Raw genomic sequence first — 20,217 nt, 5'->3', positions numbered from 1 at the left:
TGCACTGGCAGGCTGGGGCCTGGGAGCTAAATCCTCAAGAAATTGCAGAAAACTGACAAAGATTCAGGACACTTAAGTGCCCGTGGTATTCAGAGATAGAGTGAAGCTAAAGGGATTGGGGTGGGCAAGGCAGGGCGATGACAACTGCTTCATAATTACTGATCCAAATAACAGCAGAGGGAGAAGGAAGCAGCCCTTTAATGACTTTTAGGGCAATAATAGTAATTTTGTGGAGTTAATTGCAGCTCTCAAAATAGTATCTTGAGTCCCCAGATCTTGGCTCCTGTGCATTGTAGGGACTAGAGGACCTTCCCCAGGGAGCTCCTCAGCCACCCTGGGTGACCTCTGGATTTCAGCCACCCCCATGTATGACTTGGAACTCCCCTCTTTGTCTTACCTCCTGCCATTTGCTGACCACACACCTGGAAGTGGCCAACTCACCTCTGAAAACAGTCACCTTGGTGGGTAATATGCTGGCACCAGTCTTGGGCAGCTTGTGGGCCTCTGAGGCTGTGCAGAGCCTCCTTACATTCAGGATGCCTTTCTCAGAGTGAGAATTTCTCCCAAATTCATAACTAGGACATTTCTGATTTCATGGGGCAAAGATTTGGATTGGTTGGCGGGGAGGGGGGCACTAAAATGAAACAAGTGTGTCATGAAGATGGAAAACATTTTAGCAACTTAGAACTTTAATGAGTTGGCCCACTTTTTAAAATTTGAGATGAAATTCACGTAACATAAAACCAACCATTTTAAGAATGAATTTGATGGCATTTAAGCACATTCACCACCTCTCCCTAGTCCCCAAACACTTCCAGCAGCCCGAGAAGAAACCCTGCACGCCCTGGCAGTACCTCCCCCTTCCCTCACGCCCTTCTCCCCACACCCACCAATCAGCATCCTGTGTCTGGATTACCTATTCTGGACATTTCTCATAAATGGAATCATACAGGATGTGGTCTTTTGCATCTGATTTCTTGCACCCAGCAAGGGGTTTTGAGGTTCATCCATGTTGTAGCCTGCTCACTCTTTTAACTTTTTCTCTTGATGGAACTTCAAACTAATCAAAACCGTACAAGAACCCTCTGAACAGTCCCCCTAATCTCTGCACGCAGGTTCCCAAATGTCAACATTTTGCCACCTTTGTCTTATTCTTCTCTCTTTCTGTACCTCATCCTTTCTCCTCTGGAGCATTTGAGAGTAAATGGTGGACATAGTACCCCTCCACACCCAAATATGTCAGTGTGCATGTCTTAAAAACAAGAACATTCTATGACCACAGTATAGTAACCCAAGCCAATAGATAAATATTGATAAAGTATCACTTAATCGACAAGATGCATTCATGTTTTTCTCAGTAGCGAACAAACAAACAAACAAAAAAGATATTTTTCTGGTCCAAGACCCAAAGCAGCTGATATTTTTTGAATGTGTGTTCAAGGCTGTGCATGCTACCCATCTACCCTCCCCACCCTGGGTTCCGTCACCACGTCCACTGGACAGATGAGAACACTCAGGTGCACAGGGATGAGGGAGCTGGTTTTGAAGTCTTCCTCCAACTAGTGATGGTTGATGCCCGGGACTGGAAACCAGGTGGTGGCCTTCTGGAGCCTGAGTTCTTGCCTGTCAGACCCACTGCCCAGCTCAAGCTGGGCTTGAGCTCAGGCCTGGCCCACTGGGAGCACTCGTTGTGGAAACTGCGTGAAGGGGCTGCCTCCCCTACCCCGGGCCCCCCTTTCTTGAGATCCTCTCCATCATAATAAGAGAAGGGAAGGATCAAGGAAAGGAGAGTTAGTTAATGACATGGAAAAAGTGCTGTTCAGAGCCAGGACAGCTGGAGCTGCTTCCAGTCCTCCTGATCCCCCAAGAAACTCTGGGGAGCCCTCTTTTCTGGCACCTCAGTTTCCAAATCTATAGACCAAGAGTGGGCTCAGATGCAGAGATCTGAGATCCATCCAGTCCTGCCCCCTAAGACTCTGTGGCTCTTGCCCAGTACCTGGCCCTGAAGGCCTGGTGGCGCAGCCCAGCACCCCAAGTCCCCACCAGCCCAAGTGCGTCTTGCCAGAGTAAACAGAGCCTGATCGGTCTCTAATTGCCCTACCCCCTCTAATTCCCTGGGAAAGACTTTTTTGAACCTCTGGTCCCCAGAGGCCCTAATATACCTTGCTTCATAATTATGTATTTCTGTGAGATAGGAGCTGGCCTCCAGGGAGGGGGCGCCCAAGCTCAGAGAAACAAAGAGCAGGGAGGAGAGCCTGGGCAGATTTTTGCCTCCTCCAGCACCTGCAGTGCCCCATCCCTCCTCTCCTGGCCTCTGAGTGGTACAGCCCTCTGGGTAAAAGAGGTAAAAGAGGTGAGAATGGTTGTACTCAAGGTTGTGATGAGCACAACAGTGAGAGCAGTCTCAGGACTCTACAGTTTGTACGGCTTCCCTCCCTCCTTCCATTAGTTCATCACGGGCATCCCTGCAGAACATGGGAGGTGCTCTTCTCAGAGCCCTCTGTGCCCAGAGCCTCTGTGCCCTTTAGTGGCTCTGCCTGTGCCAGGCTGGCTTGGTCTGTTCCACATTGACTGGGTACTAGTGTGTAAGTGCTGGGACGTAGAGCCCAGAAGTCCTGGGGGACTTAGAGTAGTGGTTTTGGGGCTGCAGTAGCTGGGAGACTCTGTCCCCTTAGAAAGCAGAGAGGGTGCCTGGGGCAGAGTCCCTCAAGTTTCCCTCTGGCTCCCCATCCTGGACTCAGAGCAAGCTCCTGGAATTTGTTGAGGGGGGGGGTACCAGTCCTGGGGTTCTTCTGGGGTCATAGGGCCTGTCCTGATTCTGTGGACAGAATCTCCCCCCACCATGCTTCTCATTGCTCCTAGATGGTGGTTCTCATGGACCCTGAAGAGGACCCTGAGGACACGCTGCGCACACACCGGTCCCGGGAAAAGACCTTCATCTTTGACACTGTTTTTGACCAGCATGCGTCACAGGTGCCCCCACTCTCCAGTGCCTCACTGGGTCAGGCTGGTCGTGTCCTCATGAAACTCTGGAGCCCCTTGGGAGGACTTGGTAGTTGGTTGGTCTCATCCATGACTTCTTATAGGGGTTGAAACTTGGGTCATGCCAGGAACAAGTAGCAGGGGGCCCCTTCCATGGTTGTGGTGGGTCCAGACTTTACACATATTTTTATCCATCCATCCATCCATCCATCCATCCATCCATCCATCCATCCATCCATCTATCCATCCAGTCATTTGTCCATCCATCCATCCATCCAAACACACATACATACATACATATATACGTACATACAAACATACATCATTCCATCCTCTCATCCATCCAACTATTTATCTATCCCTCATCCATCAATTCACTCATCCATGCAGCTACTCATCCATTCACCCACCCACCCACGCACATATCCATTTATCTATCTGCCACGTTCTGTCTGCCTTGTGACTATAACACACTCCTTCCCACAGGGTTCATGTTCCAGTGAGGGAGACAGCAATAGCAAGTAGAAACGATGGGTAGTAAGTTTGTTGTGGAGACCAGGGAGGCATATACAGGAGTGAGTGAAGGCTGTTTTGAGGAGACCTGAAGGATTAGAGCAAGGAAGAAGGTCCTGGAGGAGGCTTTAGCATGCCCATTTCACAGACATAGAGCCTCAGGTCCATGAGGTCACATGGTGAGGCCAGAGCTAGGTGTCTGGATTCAGGATCAGGCCATATTCCCACCAGGACCTTTCTCAAGCTGTCCAATGTTACCTGATCCTCACCTGTGAGGGGATGTTATAGAGCAACCCCGATATCGAATGGGTTGCCTGGCTGTGGGTCCTCACCTGCGCGCTTAAAAGGGACTTATTAATACTCCACTACAGGCACACACAAAAGGTTAATAAGAGGTTTATTTACAAGGGAAAAGGAAATAAGGAAAATGTACAACTCAGGGAGAAAATAGGGAAATAAAGTCTTTAATGCGTCCTACCCGATCCACTGACCTGGAAACCCAAAAAGCACTCTCAGAGCTGGCAGGACGGACGCTGCGAGCTGGCGGAGAGCCAAAATGGGGGACCCCCTCCAAAGCCCACGTGTCTGGCTTTATACCAACCTGGCTGCTTAACCCCACCCTCAGGTCCCAGCCACCTTCCCTTTGGTGGTGATGGGATTTGGAGTTCCCAGTGTCTTTGGCTTTGGCCTAGGGTGGGGGTGGAGTCCACAAAGGCTTTATGGAACTAGCTTTAGGACATCCTTTTCCCCCCTAACAGGGAGCCTTATCACCCCACATTACCCAGGGGAGTCTAGGACTCAGGGTGACATGACACATAGTGTGAGGTGCTCACTCCTGAGTCCAGCAAGCAGAATTTGAACCCAGGCCTCCTGATGCCCCTGTTCTGGCCCAGAGGGAATAGGTCATTTGCAGAAGCCACACAATTGTCTCTCGAAACAGCCACGTGCCCGTCTCAACTGGGTGTCCACTTGACTCTCTGTCCTTCTGTCTGTTCATAGGAAGAAGTGTATTGTGCTACCACCCAACACTTAGTGGAAGGCGTCGTTTCTGGATATAATGCTACAGTGTTTGCCTATGGCCCCTCAGGTAGGCCAAGGGCAATGTTCCAAGTGAACTGGGATTGTGGCAGCTTAACTCTTGCTAACAGCACAAAACACCGACACTCTGCTGGCTTTGTGCTGGTCTCGCTGCATCCATGGGCTTCTTTTGTTCTTGTAGCAACCCTGAAAGAGAGACAGAGGGATCCCTTTTCCACAGACCTGCCCCAGAGAGGTACAGTGACTTCTCCTAGGTTACACAGCTTGTAGGAGTGGATCTGGAATTCAATCCAAGACTACACTTTGCTGCCTATGAGAACTCATAGATTTCTTCTGCAATTACTAGCTGGACTCAACAAACATTCCCAAAGCTAAGCTCCCTCTCTCATCCCGAAGGCCAAAATCACAGAGGGTCAGAGCTAGACAACCCCCACACATCCTATCACCACATAAAGGGAGAATCTGAGGCCCTGGGATGCACATTGCCCAACTTTACAGCTTGTTTATTCCATCCACCATTCATCCATTCAACAAGTGCTAGCAAGCCACCTGCTGGTGCCAAGCTCCAGAGAAGGAAGGCAGCAACCTGATTCTGTCTACCTGGGGCCAATAGGTAGGGAACAGTGAATGTCCCTGACAAAGAGACACTCCTCAAGAAATTCAAATGTTAATTCTCTGGAACCGCCCCCCCCCCCAAACATCTTGAGAATTTGGAGGAAAGAACAGACACCTCTCTGTCTCCCTACTCTAATATGCATCTGCATTGTCGCCTCCATTTCCTCTGTGTCCAGGTTTTCTTCCAGAGCCACCATCACACTATTTAGACACTTTTCTCCCTTATTTCCAAAATGGAAAGTGAGCATGTCGAATGGCCAGGGTTGGTTTGCACAATAAAGGCAGCAGGTGTGAATAAGCCCTCTGTGGTGATGCATCCAGGTGGGTTCTGGACCCCCTGAGTCCCTGTCTGGGTGGGTGTCCTCCCTTCTCAGGTGCAGGGAAGACCTACACCATGCTGGGCATGGATGCGGAGCCTGGCATCTACCTTCAGACACTCACTGACCTCTTCCGGGCCATCGAGGAGACCCGGGACAACATAGACTACAGCGTTTCCATGTCCTACCTCGAGGTGAGCCTGCCCACCCACCTCAGTTGCCTTGTCTGTAAAATGGGCATGAGTGTGTGTGTGAAACCCTCTGTGTTTCCATAAAATGCCCACTGGCTTTGCGGAAATCCTCAGTTCTCAGGCTTCTGCTGTATAGGTCCTTGTGCTGTTTTTGCACCAAAGCCACTCTGTTTCCAGCTTCTCTGTCTCATCCCAGATTTATAACGAAGTGATCCGGGATCTCCTGAACCCGTCCTCGGGGTTCCTGGAACTAAGGGAAGATTCTAAGGGCAGCATCCAGATTGCAGGCATCACGGAAGTCTCCACCTCAAATGCCCAGGAGGTGAGAGTCATGGGGGCCTATGGAGGAACATGGGGCTCAGCCAGGCTGGCCACACTCACCAGTGCATAAGGTGTGCCTTGTTTAAGTTTGCAGAGTAGAGCTGGACACACAGCTTCAAAGTTGTTTCTAAGCAGCTGGGCTTGAGCTAAGGGAACTGCAGACATTGGTAACATAGCTTCACACTCCTCGCCTGTGTTCAGGGCAGACATCACTAATAGATCACAGGCTCTTCCCTCTCAGTACAGATGCAGGCTGGAAATCCTTTCTACACATGCTCCTGCAGTCGCAACCAACCAGAGCCGACTTTGAGCTTGAAATCCAATTGCCATTCCTGATTCTTAGTATTGAAGTATTGTTTTTGTAATGAAAGCAAGTTGTAAACATTTTTACAGCTCTCTATCTTTCAGTCTACCTGAGTCTCTTTCTACACCAATCCAGCCTCCACATTGTCCTGGGGGTGAGCCTCTCACCTCTCAGAAACCTTCAATGGCTCCTTATTGTCTCAGAATCAGCACAGATTCTTTGGCCCCCAGGGCCAAGATGACTGTATACTCCAGCCCCATTTTCTCCTAATATGAGCCCAGCACCCAGTAGATGCTCAGCAGAGGCTTGTTGGCCTGGTTCCACAATTGTTTGAAGGAGCACGGGCTTCAGATCACTAGCCAACCCTAGCCAAATCACATGACTGCCTGGACTTCTGTATCGAAAAGCATTTCTGAGGCTGCTCCCACCTCTGTGGGGAAGAGACAAGCAATTCAGTGGTAATGCCTGCCACAGTAGGGAAGGGGCAGTGTGGTACAAGTGCCAGCCTCCTGCCCCTCCTGCTGGATTAGTTGGCTCAATTCATCACTTTATGTCACAAACCAGAAATCACTTCTACTGGATGCGGGTCTGCCTGCTGCACCCCAACCATAGGAACCAGTGAACAGTTGCCCAAAGGAGTTTAGGGGGCCCTTCCTCATGCCTAGGTCATTCTGCGGGGGAGCAGAAGGCCACTTGGGGTCCCTTCATTGCGTTTGTGCTTTCACATCTGTCTGCAGATCATGCAGCTCCTTACCAAAGGAAATCGGCAGCGCACACAGGAGCCGACGGCCACCAACAAGACATCATCACGCTCGCATGCTGTGCTGCAGGTCACCGTGCGCCAGCGAAGCCGAGGCACAGATTTGGCGGAGGAAGTGCACGTCGGGAGGCTCTTCATGGTGGACCTGGCAGGCTCAGAGCGGGCATCCCAGGTTCCTCCTTGCACCCTCCCTGTCCCTCTCATGGGCATCACAATTACTCACCTGAGCCCATCTGCCCTCTGGTCTGTGAGCAGGACCCTGTGTGCCCTTGCTCAAATGTCTTCAGCACCCAAAACAGCGCCAGGCCCAATGTGTGTTGAGTGAATCATTCTCAATAGACATTGAGTGGCAAAGCCCACTGAGCCTAGACGGCCTCTTGGGTAACTGCTCTTCTGGGCATTGCAGACACAAAGCCCCAGGGTTGGTAGGAGGTGGCGTGTGGGGATATATGGGGCTAAGTCTTTATTTTGGTTTTCTATGGGAGAGTAGGCTTAGGATAGCTGGTCTGGTACTTAGCCCTGGGACTTCAGGGCAAGGGGACAGGGGCCCTGTGTGTGAGAGTCCGAGAAAGGAGTAGATGGAGATGTGGGTTCTGAGCTGGCTGGTTTCCATTTGAAAGGTGTGCTCACAAGTGAGTTGTTTGCTATTTTTAGGACTTGACTAACGCTGGGAGAGATAGTCTCTCCAAGGTCATTAGGGCTGCAGATGTCAAAGTATCAGAACTCAGAAAATAAAAGTCATGGCTGACACACACCAACAGAGTTGGGCAGGTCGCTTCATAGTGATGAAGCGAGTGTGATGGAAGGAATAGCTCTGGGGCCCTGAGCAAGACCTGGAATTCTGGCCTGTGGTAGCTGGACTGGGTTGGGCTCAACAGGTAGGTGGAGTCCGGCCTCCCCCAGGACTCAGCTCTGGAGGGGACACCAGGCAGGGGTCCCCACAACCCTGTGAGTTTGGAAGATACTGGAAGTGGCGATTTAGGCTGGGAGACAAGTTCAAGATAAGTAGAATATTCTCGAACCAAGCTCCCTGTTGCCTTCAAAACCCACACTTCTTTTTTTAAGATTTATTTATTTATACTAGAACTGGGGTACAGGCCAGAGATGTTGGGGGTGAGAGGACTCACCAGAGACAGAGCAGGGAACAGAACAGGCAGACTGATGAAATACATTGCTGAGGGGAGCAGCGGGCGAGATAGGAGAGGTCTGCTGCGCCATGTGGGACCCTTGCCGGCCGGCCAGGATCAAACCTGCACTGCAGAGGCTGCAGAGAGCTTCACAGCGCAGCACTCAACCGCCTGTGCCACCAGGGAGGCCTCCAAAACCCACACTTTTAAAGAGAAAAATGTTAGTTTCCTTTCTGGTTTCAAATGTAATAGAGCTGCACTGCAGAAATAGAGGGGACTGTGGAAAAGCACAGGAAGATGGTTACACTTAGAAGTCACCTTCCCCCTGGGAGTGTGGAGCTTGTCCTCCCAGGCTCCTTGTCCATCTGTGTATCCAACCTGCACACAGCCACTGAGCCTGATATGGGTCAGGTGCCTGCCAGTGTCCTGGGCCCTTTGTCAACCAGAGTGACGGGTCCCACATGGAGTTATGTTCTGGGGGGAGGGGAACAGGTGGAAAAGCATTGAATGTATATAGGAGCAAGATAATTGCCAAGAGAGTGAAATGATTGGAAGGAATTTAATAGGGTAATGTGGGAAGAGCAATAGGCGGTGGGGTAGGGGGCGCTGCAGTCTGCCTTTTGGAGAGTGAGATTGGGGCCTGCTCTCTGAGGAGGGGTGCTGAGTTGAGACTGAAAGTGAGAGAGTTTCAATGTGGAGGGACTTTCTGGATAAAACACACACTTTCCTATTACTAAAAATGTAATTTATTTATTTAGAGGTTGTCCAAACAGACATCCCTCTAGCCTATGTCTATTTCATGTAATCATAAACATCTTTTCAACATCCATAGATAGTGCTACCTCATTCCTTTTCATGGCTGTGTAGTGCTCCACTGTAGCACTATGTCCTATGTCACTGACATGAGTCCAGAGGTTCCAAGAATCTAACAGAGCTTGCAGAGCCTCAGTTCCTAAGCCCTAGCCGTATGTGTGTGAGGTTATTGCATCCCTCTAGCCCACAGTTCCCTCCCCTGGGTTCTGGAGTTGGGGAGATGGTGGGTGGAAAAGGATCATCTCCCAGTAGCTTAACCTCTCCCTGCTCAGACCCAGAACCGAGGCAAAAGGATGAAGGAGGGTGCTCACATCAACCGCTCCCTGCTGGCGCTGGGCAACTGTATCAATGCTCTCAGTGAGAAGGGTGGCAGCCGTGCGCAGTATGTGAACTTCCGGGACAGCAAACTCACTCGCCTGCTGAAGGTAAGAGCTGCAGATCTTGGGGGAAGTAGGTTGCAGCAGCTGCCAGCATCTTTCATGGCTAAGGGCCCTTTTGGGAACCCCTAAAGGCAGGGGACACCATAGAAACCATCTCTAATCACTGCCTGACTCCCCCCTCCACCCCTCTGTTCCAACTTGTGCTTGCATACTCCAAGGGTCAGGGGGCTTACCACCTTACTGATGCTGTCCTATCACAGATGGTTTTACTGTACATAAATTACTCTTTATAATGAGCTGAATGTGGTTACCTCTATTCCATAACAAGGATATAAGTAAATAAGAGGCAAAGCAATAAATAAATGTCACTGTAAATTCAGCCCCATTGTCTAATCTGGTGGGCCTGGAAGGGATCTGATCACTGGCACCTTGGTCTCAGCATCAATTGGGGTTTGGAGCAGGAAACTCAGAAGGGCCTGGGACAGGTGGGTCAGAGCCACTGGACAGGTTGGGGCCCCATTTCCATGACCCCTAGCTTATGTCTTCCACTGAGCAGGATGCTCTGGGAGGGAACAGCCGGACAGTGATGATCGCCCACATCAGCCCAGCCAGCACGTACTTCGAGGAGTCACGGACCACTCTGCTATATGCCTACAGGGCCAAGAACATCAAGACAAGGGTAAGCCCTTGCTCTCTGCCTCCACCTGCTCCTTGGACTCTCACACAGCACTCTCTGCTGGGGCACTTGGGCAGGAGCCTTCCTGTCTTCCAGCTCTGGTGGCTCCTGCCATTCCTTGGCTCGTGGCCGCCTGGATCTCTCTTTGTCACAGTCTTCACAGGGCTTCTCCCTTCTCTTCTCTTCTAAGGGCAATACGGACAATAGGGAGGTTTTGTTATTCAATTTGATAGCCTGAGGTCCTGAAGCATAAAGATACAAAGCAACTTCTCAAATCTTCCACAACTAGAACAGAACCAACTGGGGCCCAGAGAGCCTGGCTCCAGATTCCATACCTTAAACCACTGTGCTCTTCTGTCTCCTTGGCTGTTCTCAGTTTGAAGCATCCATCTCTTAAGGATGCATGAGACTTCAGTGAGATAATGCATGGAGGTCACTTAGTACATGCAGGGCTGGAGGTCAGCCTGTGATGGGTGTTATTTTATTATACTCATCATTTTTCGACAAGCATGTGATGAGATCACCCCAATGCCAAGGTGAACTAGATGTTGTGATAAGAGCAAACCAGAGAGATTTTATTCTCAATGACCCTGACCTTAGTGATGGGTGGAGAGAGACAGATATTAAACTCACATAGATATCCTTTCAAATCATAAAAGTGGGCCTCCCTAGTGGCGCAAGGGGTTAAGCACCACATTATGAAGCAATCCGAAGCATCTGCAGCACGAGTTCAGTCCCCGGCTGGCCAGGGAGCAACCCACATGGCGCACCCCCCTGCACCTCTGGCCTGCACCCCAGCTCTTATATGAATAAATAAATAAATCTTTAGAAAACAAAAACAAACAAACAAAAATCATAAAAAGTGCTCTAACTCAGAGCCACAGGGTGTTACAAGAAAGAGTGACAGAGCAGGCTGAATTGAGAGGGGACTTTCCTAAGGGGGCATGGGTTAGTCCAGGTGGAGCCCTGAATGATGAAGAACATGTGATATACAGATGAAGAGCAATTGAAGTCACCTCTGCTTGTGCCCTGCAGCCAGCCATTTTACCCTCCAAATCCACCAGAGGGAAATGTGGGCCCACACACCCAAGGAAGTTGTATCAGTGGGAGGCTCCAAAGAGCCCATCAAAGAGGATGGGACAAGCAGACGGCTGTCCCTCTCATGGGCTGCCCTGCAGCTGTTTGAACAGGCTCCCCTGTCCAGCTGACAACTGCCCTCTAAGACGCAGTGGATGAGAAAAGCTAGTTAGAGAATAGCAGTTACCATTCAACATCATTTATATAAATTCAAAACCTACACCCAAAGTGCTGTCCCTATCTGTCTAGATACTACATATAGACATATAGAACTGTACAGAGAAAGATCTGGAAGCACACACCAGGATGGTTGCCTGTTGGTTTATTTTTAAATCTTGATGGATTGTTTGAATTTTTTTTATTATGGTGAGATGTACATAAGATGAAAGTTACCATCTCAGCTCTGTTAAGTATGCAGGTCACTGGCATTAAGAACATTCACTTTGCTGTGCAAACATTACCTTCCTCCACCTCCAGGAATTTCTCATCTTCCCAACCTGAAACTCTGGACCCATTCAACTCTGACTTCTCATTGCCCTCTCCAGCCCCTGTAATAGGCTTCTGCTCCCTGCAAGGATGTGGTGGAATCCCTTTCCAACCGACTTACTTTGCTCAGCACAGTGTCCTTAGTCATGTTTTATGTGACAGGACAGGACCTGCTTTTAAGACTGAATTGTACTGATTTGAATTTTTTTTTTAAGATTTATTTATTTATTATTTATACAAGCACTGGGTACAGTCAGAAGCGCGGGAGGGTGAGAGAATTCACCAGAGCCAGAGCGGGGAGCAGAGCAGGCAGAAGGACCGAAGTACACTGCTGAGGGGAGCAGCGGGCGGCAGGAGAGGTCTGAGCGCCATGCGGGACCCTCCTCCGGTGGCCGCGGAGCAGCCGGGGATTGAACTGGCGCTGCAGAGGCTGCGGGGCAGCTTCGCAGCCCAGCGCTCAACCACTGCGCACCGGGGAGGCCCTGATTTGAATTTTTATGACAGAAATGTGTTTGTAGTTTTGGGGTAAGTGCATTGCCACTTCCTGGGGTGCCCTGACCAGCTCTGACTTTGGCCCCTGTGGTCCTACCCCACCAGGTCAAGCGCAACCTGCTGAGCGTGTCCTACCACATTGCGCAGTACACGGACGTCATCTCGGACCTGCGCAGGGAGATCGAGCACCTCAAATCCAAGATTGAGAAGCAGGAAAAGGAGAAGAAAAGTAGTCCCGGTGCCCAGAATACACAAGGTAGAGCTGAGGCAGGCCGGGGCCTCTTTCCACTTTGCTGCCCCCTCTCCCCACCAGGGCTTGGAGGCTCTCCATCGTGACCAGCCCCAGACCTGCCCTGTCCTCACTCCTGGGCCCTCCAGGAGTTTGGTGACCCTGCCCCTTTCTTACTGTGGGGTAAGCACCTGAGCTCAGCTTTCATTTCCTCACTGTACAGTATGTGTGTATGTGTGAACTATGTCCTCTGCTTTCTTTAAATTTCTTTCTTTTTTACTTTTCTTCTTACTATCCTACTTTTTTTGGTTTGTTTTTCCTTCCTCCCAAACCAGATATATTAAAAAAAAAACAACAACTTTATTTTAGAATAATTTTAGATCTACAAAATGATACAAAGAGTGCAGACTTTGCATTTTCTGCTAACATTTGCATCTAGTTCTTTAAAAACTTTTGATTGAGGTAAAACTCACATAGCATAAAACTTACCACCTTGAAGCAAATAATTCAGTGGCATCTTGCATATTGTGATGTGTAGCCACCTCTACCCAGAACCAAAACATTTCATCACTCCCAAGTCAAGCCCTATACCCATCAGGCAATTTCTCTCCACTCCTCCCTTCCCCCGACTCAGTTTTTTTTTTAAAGATTTATTTATTTATGCATACAAGAGCTGGGGTTCAGGCCAGAGGTGTGGGGGTTAAGAGGATTTACCAGAGACAGAGTGGGGAACAGAACAGGCAGACTGACTGAAATATACTGCTGAGGGGAACAGTGGGCGAGACAGGAGAGATCTGCTGCGCCATGTGGGTTGCTCCCTGGCCAGCTGGGGATTGAACTCATACTGCAAAGGCTGCAGACATCTTCACAGGCTGTGACTTAACCCCTTGCGCCACCAGGGAGGTCCCTATCAGTTTTATTCAGGCTCCTTTTGGGATTAGACCACATTGTAACTTTACATAAAATTAACCACTAATTTATACCCACCTTCCCATACATTCATTCATCCATACCTTGACCCACCTACCTATCCGCCTACTATGTATTCATGCCTCAAGCCATCACCTACCATTCATCCATCATCCATCCATCTATCATCCATCCATCCATCCTTCATCCATCCATCCGTCCATCCATCCATCCATCCATCCATCCATCCATCCATCCACACTTGTTCATTAGATGCCCCCTTGGGCCAGACTCTCTTTGATGGGCAATATGAAGTTCAGCCATGGCTTAGGTGGCACTGCTCCTGATACAGCTGGCTCTCTTTGTGCTCCTAGTTACTATTCCCCCACACAACGCAGAGGAGGACAGCCACCTGCAGATGAACAAGATCCGGGCACAGCTCATTGGAGCCTTCAAGGAGCAGCTGGAGATGCGGCGCAGCCTGGTGGAGCTGGAGAACACTAACATTGAGCTGCACATCGACACATCCCGTCACCTGCTGACCATTGCGGAGTGAGTGTCTCTGCCTCTGGGCATCACCAAAGGCCCCGGCACTCTCCATCCAACAGGGCAGAGAAGCCAGCAAGGATAAGAGAGGGCCACTGATGAGAGCTCTTTTTTCTTTTTTCTTTGCTATCTCTACTGCCTGCAGGTTCCCAGGGGGCACCCTTTCTTCATAAGCAGGACTCGTGATCTGATCTTTCTCTTGTTCTCCTGCCCTTATAGCTAAACTGGGCTGGGAGGAGAAGGCTTACAGGCTCCAATGAGCTTTCTCTCAGAGGGGGGTATCCTTCGCCAGGTCTGAATCAATGCTACTTGAGAGAAGGTGATACTGAGGCTCAGAGGGGCCATAGGCTTGCTCAAGGTTGTGCATTCCCTGGGCATTCTCTCTGCGCCTGCTGTGAGTAGACTGCCCATATACGTGGGCATTGCTCATGCAAGTTCTCATTTGGACCTAATGCACTTGAAAGTGAGAGGAGGTGCCATTAGCAGTCACACAGGGACAACAGTGCTGCCTGGGAAGGCCCTGGACAAATTAGGACAGGTGGACTCCCTCCTATGGGTAGCTTAAACTTAGTGCTATAATTCCAGTTTGTTTTTCTCCAACCCTAGCCACGTTCCTCTTCTACCTTTTTTTCTTTCTGCCTTTTTGTTTATTTCTTAAAGTTATACAAAAAGCACGATACTTACATTGGAGGAATTCCCAGTAAGAGGAGGTGCTCTTACCACCATTCACCTCCCAGACTGGTTTTGGCCCAATCTGAAACCGGGATGTTTTGGTTCATCCTCTCAGAGTCCCTGGAGTGTGCACTGTTACCATCCAGGTTTCACAGTCCAGGAGAGTAGTTGGGGTGGGCACGTTTACATAGGAGGGTGCCCAAGGTCACTGGAAGATCTTAGGAGGTCCTGTGCTTGGAGGGGCGTGGGCTAGTTGCAAAGTCCTGCACCTAATCCCTCAGCGATCCTACCACAAAATGTTTATTGCTTCTTTCTTTCCTTTCAGCTTTTGCTCATGCTCTTTTTCATAAATATAGAAGAGCTCACACATCTGACCCAATTCTGCCCCATTTTTTTAAAATTGCATTACTTTTTATTGAGGTAATGTTGGTTTACAAACTGTCTATGATTTAGGGGTATAGGATCACACCTCTTCAGGTGTAAGTTGTGACCACACAATAGCACCACCAAAACACCCATAATCCCCCACCCTAGTCCATTGTCTGCCCCATATTCCATGCCCAGGCAAGCCAATAGGTCAGCCAGAACCCGCTGAGTCTCCAGGACAAGAGGTGCCAGGACTGCAGCCCTGTAAGAGGCTTGTATGACCCCTGACCCCTCTATTGTGGCTACAGCTGGGAGCGGGAGAAGACCCACCAGGTACACAGGATGCCCGAGAAGGATGAGGAGACGGCAGAGGCTGACGTGGATGGGGAGGAGGGAGAGTCCACAGAGCCACACGAGGTGGTGCTGGCCAGAGAGGAGGTCAACATGCTTCTGGCTGAGCAGCGGAAGACCCTGGCCCTCAAGGTGGGAGAGAAAACCACATGCCCACTGCTGAGGCAGTCACAACGAGGCCCTAGCATCTGTCAGGACTCTCAGGGCCCTTACAACCCTCCCATGGACAGGCCAGTCATGACTTTTCATGGATGGATAAAATGGAGAGGGATGAGATAAATGGTCCAAATTTTAGAGAGCAGGAGCAGCAGAGCTGGGATCGGACCCGGGTCTGACACCAAAGTTCATGTCCCTTGGTATAGAGGTTATAGCCACTCGGGGTGTATGTGTGTGTGAGCCACACAGGGCAGGAGGCCCCTGGGGACAGAGAGGCCCGTGGCCATGAAGTGGGGCACGGATGGTCTCCCTGCCACTTGGGGTAGCCAAGCTTCTAACAAGTCCCTTGGCACAGACAAGCACTTTACACTTTATGAAGTGCTTTCTCTCCGTTGATATCTCGCAAGCCTTCCCCTGAGTATGGGCTGGTCACGTCACAGGAGGTCCAGGGACATGGTCAGAGGAAGCCAGGATCTGAGGTTCCTCCCTAGAGAATGACGTCTTCTCTCCTTTTTGCTTTCTGAGAAGAGCTAGATATTTATATGAACTCTTTCTATCATAGCTAGTCATCTAATAGCCTCACTTCAGGAAAATTTCAGAACTGGCGCTTGATGAAGGATTTGGGGAAAATGCCAGTGACGTTGGTTTCTATTCTACCCATTAGTCAAATGTCTGCGGGTATATTTTCAGGCCTCTAGAGAAAACGACTAGTGAAGTCATGTTGCTGAAAGCAGGAGGCATTTATTTCACTTAAAAGCTCTCCAGCCAAACCAAGAGCCTCTTAATATTACTACATCTGCCTGTAGCAATTTGCAGATTACTCCATCTCACTTTAAAAGTCCTCCACTCTTTAAAAGTAAGAGAAATAAATGCCTTTGTCTTGAACTGATAATGTATATTGGCAACGAGCATGACCTTGGGGGGACAAATGTAGATGCTGAGATGCAAAGTAGCCCATACATTATGACTCCATTAATTAAACAAGTAATTAATCAATTACTTAATAAAAAATAAATCAATGTTTTAAGTGTCCAGCTCAATGCTAGACTGGAGGAACATAAAGATGAGCCAGGTGCTCTCTGTGGCTGAAGCTCACCATCTTCTAGGGAGAGGCACAAACGCAGTTCTCTAGCCCAGTATAGAGGCTGGGTAACAGCCAGAGATGGGATGTTGGGGAGCCAGCAGAGGGAGCTGTTGGCCCAGCTGGGGAATCAGGAGGACTTCAGAGAGGAGGTGAAGAGCAGAATCTTTCTGGGCCAGCAGGCCCCAAACGTCAAAACATCAGAACGTGACAGATAAAAGACATGATTAATGTGAGGGGGCAGCCACAGTCCTCAGTTGACCCCTGGTGGGCTTTCCAGAGTGTGGCTTGTAACCCTGAGCCCATTAGAACGAATATCATGACCACTGGCGCCCTGGCCCATGCCCTGAACTCCTGTTCTTTCTCCAGGCTGGGCTGGAGCAGCGCCTGGCCAACGCCAAGAGGAAGGCGTCGCAGATGGAGAAACTGCTCCCCAAGCAGGCCATTAATGAGGACCAGAGGGAGGTGCTCCGGCTGCTGTGCAGGGCCCATGAACTGGAGGTGGAGAGCACGGAGCTTCAGGCCCACAACCTGCGCAGGAAGAACCTGCTGTGCCAGAAGGACTTCGTGATTCAGCGCTATCACCAGCACAGGTTGCTCTGTGAGCAGATCATCCAAGACCAGCAGCAGCTGATCCAGGGTGAGGCAGCCCCAGCACCCAGCTCGGGGGAGCTGATTTTTTATTTTTTATTTTATTTTATTTTATTTTTTATCTTTTTTTTTTTTTTATAGAGGCATGCTTTATTTATTTGTTTGCTGGTTTGTTTGTTTGTTTGTTTTTACATGCACTGGGTACAGTCAGAAGCGCGGGAGGGTGAGAGAATTCACCAGAGCCAGAGCGGGGAGCAGAGCAGGCAGAAGGACCGAAGTACACTGCTGAGGGGAGCAGCGGGCGGCAGGAGAGGTCTGCGCGCCATGTGGGACCCTCCTCTGGTGGCCGGGGAGCAGCCAGGGATCGAACCGGCGCCGCAGAGGCCGCGCGCAGTTTCGCAACCCAGCGCTCAACCGCTGCGCCACCGGGGAGGCCCAAGGGAGCTGATTTTTTATTATTGTCATTTTCTGGAAAGAGTAGACCACGCCCAGGTTAAAAAACCCCATTGTTATCCAAATAGGGTCCTAGGAAACTCAGTCTCCCTCCCACTCCAACCCTGTCTCGGTCCACTGTCTTTGTGACCTGTGCATTCCCCCCAGTGGAGCTGTGCAATGTATATTCATGTAAACACACTTTTACACAAACAGGAGTGCCCTGCAGCATGCTTTACTTTGCCATCTCTAGGGCCTCCCCGGTGGCGCAGCGGTTGAGCGCTGGGTTGCGAAGCTGCCCGCGGCCTCTGCGGCGCCGGTTCGATCCCTGGCTGCTCCCCGGCCACCAGAGGAGGGTCCCACATGGCGCGCAGACCTCTCCTGCCGCCCGCTGCTCCCCTCAGCAGTGTACTTCGGTCCTTCTGCCTGCTCTGCTCCCCGCTCTGGCTCTGGTGAATTCTCTCACCCTCCCGCGCTTCTGACTGTACCCAGTGCATGTATAAACAAAACAAACAAACAAGCCAGCAAACAAATAAATAAAGCATGCCTCTATTAAAAAAAATAAATAAATAAATAAATAAAAAATACTTTGCCATCTCTATTGGTGAGTGTTTGGATATCGGTAGCCTGATTCTACAACCAACCCTCCTGGCTTCTTCTTTAGGGTTCTGGCTGTTTTAAAATTTCTTACTTGAACATTTTTTTTTGATGTGAAATTTATATAAAATTTATGTAAAATCCACCTTTGTAGCACATACAACTCAGTAGTGCTTAGCCCAGTTCAGCGTGGTGCAGCCGTCACCTCTATTCAGCTCCCATGTCCACTAGTCCATGAGACGCCCCTGCGTCTGTTTTCTATTTCCATGGACTGGCCTGCTCTGGACACTTTGTGTAAATGCAATTAGCAGCCGTAACCTTTCGTGTCTGGGTTCTTTGGCCCTGTTGCGGCATGCAGCAGACCTCTGTTCCTGCTTAAGACTGGCTACTGTCCTTGACCTAGCACATTCTCTGTGTGTGTGTCCATCTGCCGATGGGCACTTGTCTCTTTCATTGTAGTGCTGAGGATAGTACTGCTGTGAACTTGGTGTGCCAGTTTTTGTTTGTACACCTGTTTTCCATTCTTTTGGGCATACACTTAGGAGTGGCTCTTTAATTTTTAACTTAAATTTTATTTGAACTTTAGAATTGTTAGTTTCCCTATTTTATGATTAAAGGACAATGTATGAACACAGTAGAAACATTTTACAATAGAGAAAAACATAAAGAAGACATACGGAATCCCAGCCCACTCTCTAGAAAAAACCCTCTCCTGTCAGCTTGCTGTATGTATCAGTACCTGCAAAATCCACCTCCTGTCTTTTTAACAAGGAACAGATGTTTCCCTGACCTCTGCTTTCCCTCGTCCTCAGATGCTGGCATCTCACTGCCAGAGGCCCTGGACAAGCGGTACTGCCTGTACTCCCGGGAGCTGGGAGAGGGCACACTGAACCGCCTGCTGCTGCTGCACTCGGTCATGTCCAGTTCCCTGCGGGTGAGTTGCCCTGAGGCTCGGCAGTGATCAACAGACCTCCTGATTGCTAGACCTGGTGAGGGGACTGGTCCTAAAACAGAAAGGAAACTCAGACACCTCCATGAGCAGAGTTGTCAAGGGACAGACACCTGTAGTGTGGATGGGGCTGTTGGACTGGGCCGGGTTCAGGAGAGGCGAGTCCTGCCTGGGCCCTGAGGTCTGGGGAGGAAGTGTTCCTGGGGTGGGCCTGTGTGGATGGGAAGGCCCATGAGAATGAAACCTGGGAAGTGTGAGGTGGGCCTTGTGGCTTCCATGACCCTGGAGAGGTATCTTCTTTTAGGCACATGGTCTCAGACCTTTCCCTTGGGATTGTCAGCTTGCAAGAGCAGCCTTGGGCCTCCTGCATAGAGTGGTGTCTCGTGTGAATTCGAGGGACTCCCTAGGGGAGAAGATGGGGCGAGGGGCCTGCATTTGTTAGTTAGACCACAGTCCTACTTGTGCGCTTGGCTCTGCCTGGTTCCTGGTCCACAGTCCTCTGCTTTACCTTCACAGGGGGAAAAAAGGAGAAACTTCCAGGCTTCAGCAAGAGTAGGGGAGGAGTAGTTGCCCAGAAGTGGGCACAAGAGAGGAGGACCAGGGATCTGACTGCCTCTAAAGCTGTTCCCTAGTCCCTAGTAGTGGAGGACATTGTACCTTGAGGTGGTGCCTTGTGTGTGGAGATAGTTCTTGGTTTCTGCTGCTCCTGGCAGGGACTGGCTTTTTGGGCCTGCTGGTTCAGTGACCATTCACACATCTGGAATCGGGCTTGCTGAACATTGTGGCTATGTGACTCCTCCCATTCTCACACAGTGTTTTATACCCATCTCTTTTCTGTGTTACGTGTCAGCCTCCCCAAGACCAGCCTTAGGTTCATCTCACTAGGACTCAAAGAAAAGCTGTCACTCTGCGGTGATGGTTTACTACCATGAAAATATGCAGATTTGGGCCTCCCTGGTGGCACAGGCGGTTGTGCACCGCACTGTGAAGCTGTCCGCAGCCTCTGCAGTGCAGGTTCGATCCCGGCCAGCCAGTGAGAATCCCATGTGGCACAGCAGACCTCTCTCCTGTCTCGCCCGCTGCTCCCCTCAGCAGTGTGTTTTGTCGGTCTGCCTGTTCTGTTCCCAGCTCTGTCTCTGGTGAATCCTCTCCTCCTGTACCTCTGGCCTATACCCTGGTTCTTGTATAAATAAATAAATCTTTAAAAAAAGAAAAAGAGAAAGAAAACATGCAGATTAAAGCTAGC

At 50.0% G+C, this 20,217-nt stretch overlaps 1 protein-coding gene across 1 annotated transcript in view; it reads left to right on the top strand.

Moving 5' to 3' along the window:
- Positions 1-20,217, top strand: part of LOC311181685 (kinesin-like protein KIF19) — a gene marked incomplete at both ends in the record, with an annotated part of 37,086 nt that overhangs the window by 2,349 nt on the left and 14,520 nt on the right. Inside the window, 12 exons of the mRNA XM_084250127.1 lie at positions 2,863-2,973; positions 4,495-4,582; positions 5,523-5,659; positions 5,853-5,978; positions 7,019-7,213; positions 9,254-9,406; positions 9,918-10,040; positions 12,198-12,348; positions 13,605-13,782; positions 15,123-15,297; positions 16,772-17,042; positions 18,835-18,956. Of these exons, the coding sequence (XP_084106253.1) occupies positions 2,863-2,973; positions 4,495-4,582; positions 5,523-5,659; positions 5,853-5,978; positions 7,019-7,213; positions 9,254-9,406; positions 9,918-10,040; positions 12,198-12,348; positions 13,605-13,782; positions 15,123-15,297; positions 16,772-17,042; positions 18,835-18,956 (1,830 nt within the window). The remainder of the gene's footprint in view (positions 1-2,862; positions 2,974-4,494; positions 4,583-5,522; positions 5,660-5,852; positions 5,979-7,018; positions 7,214-9,253; positions 9,407-9,917; positions 10,041-12,197; positions 12,349-13,604; positions 13,783-15,122; positions 15,298-16,771; positions 17,043-18,834; positions 18,957-20,217) is intronic.

The sequence above is a fragment of the Talpa europaea genome (assembly GCF_964194135.1).
Source record: "Talpa europaea genome assembly, chromosome: 12".
In the NCBI taxonomy this organism is placed as follows: Eukaryota; Metazoa; Chordata; class Mammalia; order Eulipotyphla; family Talpidae; genus Talpa; species Talpa europaea.
This window is presented reverse-complemented; position numbering and strand designations above follow the sequence as displayed.